Source organism: Crinia signifera, chromosome 5, assembly GCF_055691185.1.
Source record: "Crinia signifera chromosome 5, ASM5569118v1, whole genome shotgun sequence".
Classification (NCBI taxonomy): Eukaryota; Metazoa; Chordata; class Amphibia; order Anura; family Myobatrachidae; genus Crinia; species Crinia signifera.
Genome location: NC_139221.1, coordinates 73,623,473 through 73,633,535, shown reverse-complemented (window position 1 = coordinate 73,633,535; position 10,063 = coordinate 73,623,473). Strand labels below are relative to the sequence as shown.

At 39.4% G+C, this 10,063-nt stretch overlaps 1 protein-coding gene across 1 annotated transcript in view; it reads right to left on the bottom strand.

Annotated features, from left to right (window-relative positions):
* Positions 1 to 3,782: 3,782 nt before the first annotated feature.
* B4GALT6 (beta-1,4-galactosyltransferase 6) overlaps positions 3,783 to 10,063 on the bottom strand; it is an 89,772-nt gene continuing 83,491 nt past the window's right edge. Inside the window, exon 9 of the mRNA XM_083187471.1 lies at positions 3,783 to 8,517. Within this exon, the coding sequence (XP_083043597.1) occupies positions 8,370 to 8,517 (148 nt within the window). The 3' untranslated portion in view covers positions 3,783 to 8,369. The remainder of the gene's footprint in view (positions 8,518 to 10,063) is intronic.

The following is a 10,063-nucleotide window of genomic DNA, read 5'->3' as shown; positions in this document are numbered from 1 at the left end:
ACCCTGAGGGGCTAAATGAAGCAATAGAATTAAATGCCATCATAATCTAAGATCTGTACATCCAGTGCATCAGGTTTAGAAACAGAACCCCCCCCCCCCTCCCCTCCCCTCCTTTGGAATGCCTTTCTCCTTGGAAATAACTTTTTATTTATTTTTTATTATTTATAATTTACTATTTATCCATTATTATATATGGTAACATCTAAATGGCAATATGGTTACATTCAAATTGTATCCAACCATATCTTTCTATGTTAGAAATGATCTGTCTATTAATATGTATATGTATCTATAGATACACATCTGAGCCTTGCAAAAGTTCTCTCATGTTGGATCAAATGAGGGCTAAAAATAATGTGTTTCCAGCAAACAAAATGGCCGCTTATGACTCCCGGTGCTGAAAGGGTTAAAAAACTGAGTAAACGATTAAAATATGTTGCAAAAATCCGCATTTGTCGGTAATATTATGAATCAGTGCAGTACGGATTTTTAATGGAACGCAGACCGGAAGTCATATGCATGCCTCACAATGGGCCTTATTCGAGTTCACTCTTTCTGACAAAATCCTTCTTAGATGGACAAAACCATGTGCACTGCAGGGGGGCAGATGTAACATGTGCAGATAGAAATAGATTTGGTGATTTTTTTGGTGATTCTTTGCAGGGTAAATACTGGCTGCTTTTTTTTAACACTGCAATATAGATCTCACTTTGAAGTTAAACCCCACCCAAATCTAATTAGATCTGCACAAGTTACATCTGCCCCCCTGCAGTGCACATGGTTTTGTCCATCTAAGAAGGATTTTGTCAGAAAGAGTGAACTCGAATAAGGCCCAATAAGTTGACAACCCAGCCAGGTCGGATGCGTCACTAATGCATATGCGCGCCGCGACTGGGAAATTATATGCGGCTCATTGAGACGCAAGTATGTCCCAAACAGGAAATAGAGTGCATTCCACAGCTCCGGAACATCACTTCCGGTCTTGATTAAAGAAAGAAAGTGCTCTTTAGTGTGTTCTAATGCTCATTTTAGGAATTAATAAATATTTATGATCTTTTCCTGCTCATGTTATCCTACTACATTTTAAATGTTTTTATGTTTGTTTCTTAATTATGTGCAACGGATCCGATATGATATCCCGGCGGTCGGGATCCCGGCGGTCGGAATCCCGACACTGGAATCCCGACCACCGAAATCCCGACAAGGGGGGGACATGGATCGCCCCCCCTTGCGGGCTCGCTGCGCTCGCCACGCAGCGGGCCCGGTGCCTCGCTACGCTCGGCACGCTATTATATTCTCCCTCTATGGGTGTCGTGGACACCCACGGAGGGAGAAAGTTTCGGGATTTCGGCGGTCGGGATTCCAGTGTCGGGATTCCGACCGCCGGGATCCCGACCGCCGGGAAATTAACCGCATCCCATGTGCAACATAGTGCCAATTGAGCTGCTCAAAATCTCCATATCAAAGACTGATACGGTACCATACAAGTTGATATATTACCTCTCAAACTAAAAAACTTTTTTTAGCCGCATTTTTGTTATTTTTTTATATATTTTTAAATATGGTCTTGATTGATTCCAAATACTGTTTTGAATGTATTTTACTGTAGAGGTCATTAAATGTTTTTTTTTTTTTTTAAATCATAATACCAGTGGCACCATAGTTTAATAGTCTACTAGATTATAGTGCAGTGTACGCCCTTCTTCCTTGTTAGATTGTTTACCTGACGGGTGGGACAAACCCTATACCAGTACACCACAGCTTGGCAAAGCAACTCATATTCTTGCGCCCTTACCTGATAACTCGTTATCACCACCTTTTCCACCCGCTCATTAATATTTACTGCACTTGGTCCCGCTCATTACATATGCATGGAGCAGGACCAGCGCAGTGCTCCCCGCACCTCCCTGTCTCCTCTCTGCTGCAGAAGACTCCCTGCCATCCTCCCCGCTGCTGTGTGCGGCACTGGCAGGGAGGCTGCCAGCCCCCTGCCTTCCGCCATCCTCCATTCGCCCCTGACCAGTCAAATAGTGAGGGGCTGGCTGCGAAACGGGGACCACAGCAAATCCAAAATGCCTTGCGCTCGCCGTAGCATTGAATACTTACCAAAATATCAGCAATGCCATATATACTGTACATGAGTGTCTTTATAATGAATGTTTAGGATAGGAATATTTTGCACATTGATCAATGGGTTAAATATTGGGTGATGAGTTTTAACACACACTATAATTGTTTTAAGGTATTTGTTTAAGCGGATCATGGATATGGGGTTGATATTTTCATTTTTTTTTCGAGATGTGAATTGATGTGATGTATGATACTGAACAAGTTTGTTTACAACATTGCCTAGGAGCTGCAGCTGACGGGATGATGGCATTTCCGGGTGACCGGAAGTCAGGGGAAGTCCATGGATGGCCGTACTACTCACATGCTGCACACCAGGGTATAGTAAAAGGGGAGGGGGTAAGTTATACACTTATCGTATGGTATATATTGTGCACATTGTGTGATATTATTTACTAGTCCTGAGGAAGTGGATGCTGTCCACAAAACGTTGACTTACAAAGAAAAGGTTTTTTCACCATATTGAAAAAGTGCCTTCCTGCTGTTGGATATTGAATGTGAGGGGCTTCAACCTCTGAGATAGGCACCAAGAGCAAGGTCACTCCCTGCTTCAGGGTACAGAGTACCGGGGAAGACATGGATATAGATCCCACATGAACGTGCATCAACCTGGGATTTTGGTATGTCTGAAAGGGTCTACTCGGGTATTAAAATTAATAGGTAGAATTGCTTCACCCGGTAATTTGCTGCTGTAAGTGTGAAAGTGTGCAGGCTGCACCTGGTCAAAATGCCAGGTAATTCCCGGGTAGTATGTCGAATGCTGTGTTCACTGCGAGTGTGATCAACACGGCTTTTATCCGCCATTTTAATTCGGGGAGCTGCGGCGCCAGACCCCGTTCTCACTGCTAAGGCCATTCCCAGGTGAAGCAGTTCTACCCAGTAATTTGCCTTTTAAACACAGGTTTTTTTGCAGTGTGAACGGGTCAACCCGTGTCTGCATACCCGGATCTCAAACACGGGTAAAAAGAAGGGCTTAAAACCCGGGAATTTCGACACAGGTTGACCCGTTCTCACTGAAAAAAACCTGCGTTAAAAGGCAAATTACCGAGTCGACATGCTAGATCTGGGAATTTGCCTAGCAGTGAGAATGGGGTATAAAAGGGGTATATGAGATGCCAGGTCTGGGGTGTTCCATAGCCTCCGGCTGCTTTAGATCTACATGCATCTTGTATGAGGAAATAGGTGTTTTAGCATATATTTTGAAAACATTGCTTAATTGTGGGGCTATGCTCTCCTTTATATGTCTTATATATATACTGAAATACATTTTGTCCTGTGGCCGTTTTAAGTAGAAGTCAAGCACCGGACAGGGAAGGAAAGTGTTATTTTGAATCGTATTTTCTATCTTTCTCACGTTTTAATTAAGGTGCATGATTGTCGATTGATCACTTTAGTGCACGCGCCAATGTCCTATTGATGTTATCTTATATAATAACAGCGGGAGACACCTTAGCAATATTGCAATTTACACATATAATCTAACGCATTAGGTAAATGCATAATAAATACAAATAAAATACATAAAACGTGTATATAGAACCGAGACCTTCTATATGGGCTTTGATCCTTAAATCTGTAGATCACAACCCTAAACGCAGTCACATGAATGTGTGGTCAGAGAAAAAGCTCGTAATCTGAAGATATAAACAAACATGTTTGATTTTATTTCAAGTTTATTATGTAACCAAAGTGGAATAATCGCAAAATAGGATGACCTTCATTGAGACATGCAATGCAAAGAAAAGCACTTTTGTTCATATTAAGTCTACTACAAATTAAAGAGTGTAAGCGTCCCAGTTCATAGACATTATTGCTATTGTACTGAAGAGCAACATTCTCTTCCAAGACCGCATAACCATTAGCCTATTTAATAAATAAAGCACTGTACCAAAAGAAAATAGTCTTCATGCCTTGATATTACAAAATGTCACACAGTTCACAATATCCCATACAGTATGTCAATGTTTCAACACTAGCCAATGTATTTTATAAACAAGGCACAGTAAACATGGACTATATCATAGTTTTTCTCTGGGAGAAGAATGCACTTCATGTTAAATTAGTAGTGTAGTGTCTTGAGGACTAAGTGTAGCAGTGTTTTACAATGTGCAGGAAAAAGTCTGCAGTAATGAGAGTTAAAGCGCTCAAGTCATCAACAGTGGAGGCATCCATTTTGTGGCTCATCGCTTCACTAGTAAATCAGTGCAACACATAAAAGGTCATAAAACTATGAATTGGTTGAGCACATAAAATGGCCACTTCCACATCACTGAGTGACAAGGGCTCATTGATATTTTGTCACACACATACGCACAAGTAAAAGTTTATGAAAGTTAGTCTAATTTTAGTTTTTCTACTTTTCTCGATGAATCATTAAAAATGCATATTATTTGATAATCTTACACAATTAAATGTGTTTATATAACTAGCAGGCAACAATTGAAATAATCCTAGTATACCTAAAAACTGTAGTCCATTTTAGTAAATATGGACTTCAAAAAGGTACAGTGCTTGAACTTAACAGAAAAAATTGTGATACGCCCCCCTCCCTCCCAAAAAAAAGTTATCTTTGTGTATTTCAGTGAAAATGGCACATTATCTCTCTACACCATGGGTCCTTCAAACTGCGGCCCTCCAGATGTTGTGAAACTATAAATCCCAGCATGCCTTGCCACAGTTTTGCTATAAGGGAGTGTTAAAACTGTGGCAAGGCATGCTGGGATTTGTAGTTTCACAACATCTGGAGGGCCGCAGTTTGAAGACCCATGCTGTACACAGAGTCCTCTTCTCAAGTGATTCAAAATGGCAGCCTCCTTTGAAGTAAATTAATCTAAGTAAATATATAAAGGGCTTCTGACAATTAAGTGAACCACACCACCAAGTGTTTTGATGAAGATATCATGGCGTTTAGCACAAAATAATTCCTACTACAAGATGCTAAGATGGCCCTTTACAGAGCTACAAATTTCAACTTATCAGTGACTTGAGATGTATTTTCCAATTGCCATCACTCATCGTATGTAACCATGCTAATTAAGTGCTTTACTAATATACTGTAAACAATGTCAAGTAGGTTTAAAGACCTCACACATACAGGATTTTTGAAAAAAATTTAAACATGAGATCTCTGTACAAGGCACATTAGGCCATTACTTGAACAAAGTAGCATCTTGTGGAAGGAGTTACCTTGGTCAAAAGGACAGTATGACCAGTTTTCACCATACTGAATACAGATGAGCACCATGAAAGTTCTTAACTGCTTTGGGTCACTTTTGTTTTTCCTTTTTCCTGTTCTTTTGTTTGTACTATCAGACCAATGACAGAAAGGATCTACTTTGTGTCAGCCATAGATATGCATTCAGAAAGTAGAATCTATACACAGGTAGTGCTGTGGTTCACAGTAGTGCTGCACTGTTAGGCTTGCAGAATTTGGCATATGCAATAATCGTGGAACTTACCCTACATTTAATAATAACTGTTAAGATCAATATTTTTTAAAAAAAATCTAAATTCTCAAGGTACAGTACAGTGGGATGGAAAATGTACAATTAAAAAAGTCAGCTTTTCTGAATTGCTAGAATGAAGTATTGCATCCAATGTGTATCATCCTGTATGTAAACTAAACGGAGTAACCTAACATTTCCTATTGCATGGGCACATATATGAAAACTGGTTGCTAAGACAAATGCTACAGTATATAGGTAGAGAGCCATTTGTTTTTGCAAACTATTCTCATCTAGAACAGTATTGTACTGTGTTAAGTGCTGGTGGTATAATAAGGATGAGCTGCATTCAGTCACTTATTCTCTATGAGAATGTCCAATTAAATGGGGGGGTGAACGTTAACTGAAACAATTTGATTAATCCTATGTTCATTGCGCTGTTCCTTAGAGATGAGCTACTGCGGGGGGAACCCCTAGTTGCTGCTTAATACTTATTGCGATTGATGAGGCAAGCCTTTAAGAGCAGGGTGTTTCTGGCTGAAGAGGGTGCCATGAGAACAATGGTTGACCTACCCTGGATGCCCTCTTAAGGGTCGATCCTATTAGCAGTGGATTATTTGCTAGTGCAAATCATCACGGCACCAGAAGCACTTAACATCTGACTGAATTTGCCAAACAGCGCTCGCTGCTCATAGGGTAGCGAACAATTTTGAGCAAATTCTGACCGAAATCAGCAAAAGATGCGAAACTGCGTAAACATTCCAGACTTTTTCAGCATTTAAAACGCCATTGGAACGGCACCTCGCACCCTTCAAATTAATAGGATCAACGCCTTATCCCTAGGTAACTGCCCCGGGTGCCAAGTTCCCCTCGCTATAAATACATTTTCAGTTTACATCTATTTAACTTTAACATTATATAAGTGGAATGCAGCTAAAACTTCCTGTACCACAAACACTCAGAGAACAACTTGTCTACATTTCCCTGACCTAGTTGCTATGGGTTACAGCACTTTTTGTGTGCATCAGTATTCATAATGTTCAAGGAAGTGTGATGAAGTGCTCCTCAACTCCAAAGGAATATCTTTTGCATTCTTCAGCACAAAGTATCAAATGTTGAACACAGATTTTCATTTTATACCTTTAACATAAAAAGACATAGCAAATACACCAAATTATTTACCTCCGAAAATGGAGAATAAAGTACTTAATATATTCTCTGAAGCAATGTGAATTATATTGTACTCTTATACGGCCTACACACATGCCGATATTAAGGCATTTTCTAAGCGATTTTGCTTAGTTTTGCAAAGTCGCTTAGCAAATGCCCTCACATCGGTGTATGTGTGGGGGCTGTATCTGCATCGGCGCGCGTCCCCGCGCGTCTTTATCGGTGGCCGAAATTGACGGACAGTGTCCATCAATCTCGGCATCGGCAGTGTTCTCCCACCGGAGAACACTGGTGCTGTCCGCTCGCTTAGCACACAGAGCTGACAGCTCGCTCTGTGTGTGGGCTGTCAGCTCTGTGTGCTAGGCGATAGCGGCGCAGCACAGCCCGACATAGCGCAGCTAGGTAGCCCTGCACACATCGGCATGTGTGTAGGGCCCATTAGAAAAACATCACCAATATAATATGTAATACAAGAACATATTTTTTGGCTCATTTTGAATTTCACAAAGTAGTAATGTGCTGCAAATAAAAATATACAGTATATAAAAAACCTTAAAAATAAATTAGCAACGTAAAAACAAAAAAAAAAACACAAAAAACAAAAATGTATTCTTGGCATCAGCTCCCTGACATTTAACAAAGTTGGCACAAATAATTTTTTTGACAACCTGTATGTATATAATGATATGTACCTTTTTTTTTTTTTTTTTTAGATACAATTAAAGATGCCATAGAATAAATCAATCATACCATTACAAATGATATGGGGACTAGCTGTACATTCTGTAGCTTTGACTGCATTTGATCAATTTATTACAGGACCCTTTTCTTGCAGCTAAAGAGATGACAATTAAGAAATTAACCCCTAACAGACTTTTCAATAAGGCCTTAAGCTCACAAACCTTGATAACAGTTTACAGTCATAGCTGGCCATTAATAACAATAAACATTTCCTTCATTTTACATAAAGCGTAAACATTTTTAAAATTCTAATATGTACATGTTCCTTTTTTTCATGCAAATGAAGACAATGCTGTATTAAAAAAAATACAGTTCTAGAATAATGACATGCAAAGGTGTAAAACAGGGGTCATTAAAAATCGCTGGGAGGAACTTTACATCAATCCATGTGTGTATACATGAATGCAAGTACACATATATACACACAAATATAACCAATGTATTTACAAAAATCAAACTAATATATACATAAACATGTACACCTGCTGAATACAAAAATAACAATAAAAAGGCCTAACTTTTCTTTCTTCTTTTTTAACCAGGGTCAAAAAGCACATTTAACTTAAGAAGCTGCAGATTGGTGCAAAAAAAAAAAAAAAAAAAAAAGAAGATGATAAATTCTGTTCTTGGAAAAAAAAAAAGTCACTGCAGAGCGGAGTGAAAGGTGAAACTCTATAGCATTTGGTGAGACAAGGCTTGCATTATGAGCAGTTATCTGCTGTAAACACTGATATATATAGCAGCTGCTGGCTTCAGACGTAATGCATGGTCACACATTCAGATAATTGGAATTTGATATCAGTCACTAGTATCCCATTGGAGGTGGTCCATTACTTCCGTTCCTGCTCCAGTAGGCATCACATTGGTTTTTTGTCAGCGAGACTCCCATTAATAGTCCTTTACTGGAGCCAGCTCTGGCACTAGGTTTACAGTGATGTTTTTATACAACTTGTCTATGATGATATTTGGAGCGTATATCAAATTATTTAATCCATCTAGATATTGACGTTCTTTGGAGTATCGTAACAATTTGTACCTGCCAAAACAAATGACAATAAGATTATTATCTAGGATCTGTAATTGATGCAGATTCAAGGTTAGTGGGAAATGGTGTTTAAGTTTTGCCCAGGTTTTGTACTCTTGGCCAGAAATCGCATCATGAATGGCTCAAAGATTACCTCGATGCCCAATAATTAATTTTCAACCAATCATCAGATCAATATACATATATCAATATACATATATATATATATATATATCAGTCGAAGAATGGTGGCTACAGTATAGGCATGATTGTTTTACCATTCACTGACCTAGTCAGTATACCAATCAAAGGAAAAAAAGCCCAAAGGGCTAGAAAAGAGCGCTGGTTTAATGTATTTGAAGGGTCGGACTGCTGTGCACCGTTGCTGCCCCCTGAGGAAGCCACTGATAAGGCGGAGAAACACGTTTTGCTGCTGACCACTGGAGATCCTGATCCAGATACCGCAATTCACCGCTGCTGATACATGCCAGAGCAGCCGCTACACTGATTGGTGTTGCAGAGCCCCCATCACTTCTCCATACTCAGCAGGAGAGCACCTTTAATTATGCAGAGGAAACATTGTATCCAAGGATATGGACACTAATTGAGCCGGACACACCATCTCTGAGATTCACCTCTCACAATTGTGCGGGACTGGTAAATATAAAGCCTTGCTAAAACAAGTGATCAATTGATGCCTCTAATAACTTTCAATTTATCCAGCCTCATACCAGCTATTATGCTTGTAAAAGCCTCTGTGTGTTAATTGTTGTATGTCTTGTACGTCTTGTTATGCAATTGCTATGAAAAACCTATAAAGTGCACATATATGTGAACATTATTATATTGGCTTTTTTTTATATATTGTTTTAATAAATTTTTATACTGGGTAAAATCTATTGCTCATTATTGTGCTATACACCACTGCGCCCCCTGAAAGTACATGGCAGTGCAAACTGCATGTTCTTTTCCTTCCCCAGTATACCAATCAGGTAGCTCATAAAGTATCTCTCAATCAACTGTACTCAAATGCAATCCAGCATCATTTTTATTTGGAGGGAAAACAAATGCAAATGGTGGCCCCCCCTTACATGATTTTATTGAAACAATGAAATCATTGCCAAAGGAAGGCTATTTATGATATATTGCTAGATATACACATACATATCCATTGGGGTTTTTGGATGAAACAAAAATAGACAGCACTCCACGGTTTTTAAATTATATGGTGAAGAGACGCCAGTGATCAACGTTTCATGCCCCATCTCTATAATTATAATTCATAAATTGCCAATGGGGGAGGTCCAGCACAGCCACTTAACTTACGTGCAGCTCGGGGTGCCCTCACAGAGACATAGACCACAAGTTAGAAGGTGCGGCACTGCACGGAAAAAAAACCTCTGTATGCAGTAGTGTGAAAGCAATGTTTCAATGCCTATTTATTGCAGCATTTTTATCAGCAAATGCCACAATAAATAGGGATTGAAATGTTGCTGTTCACACTACTGCCTACTGAATGTTTTATCAGTGGAGTGCACCTATACATACACCAATATCT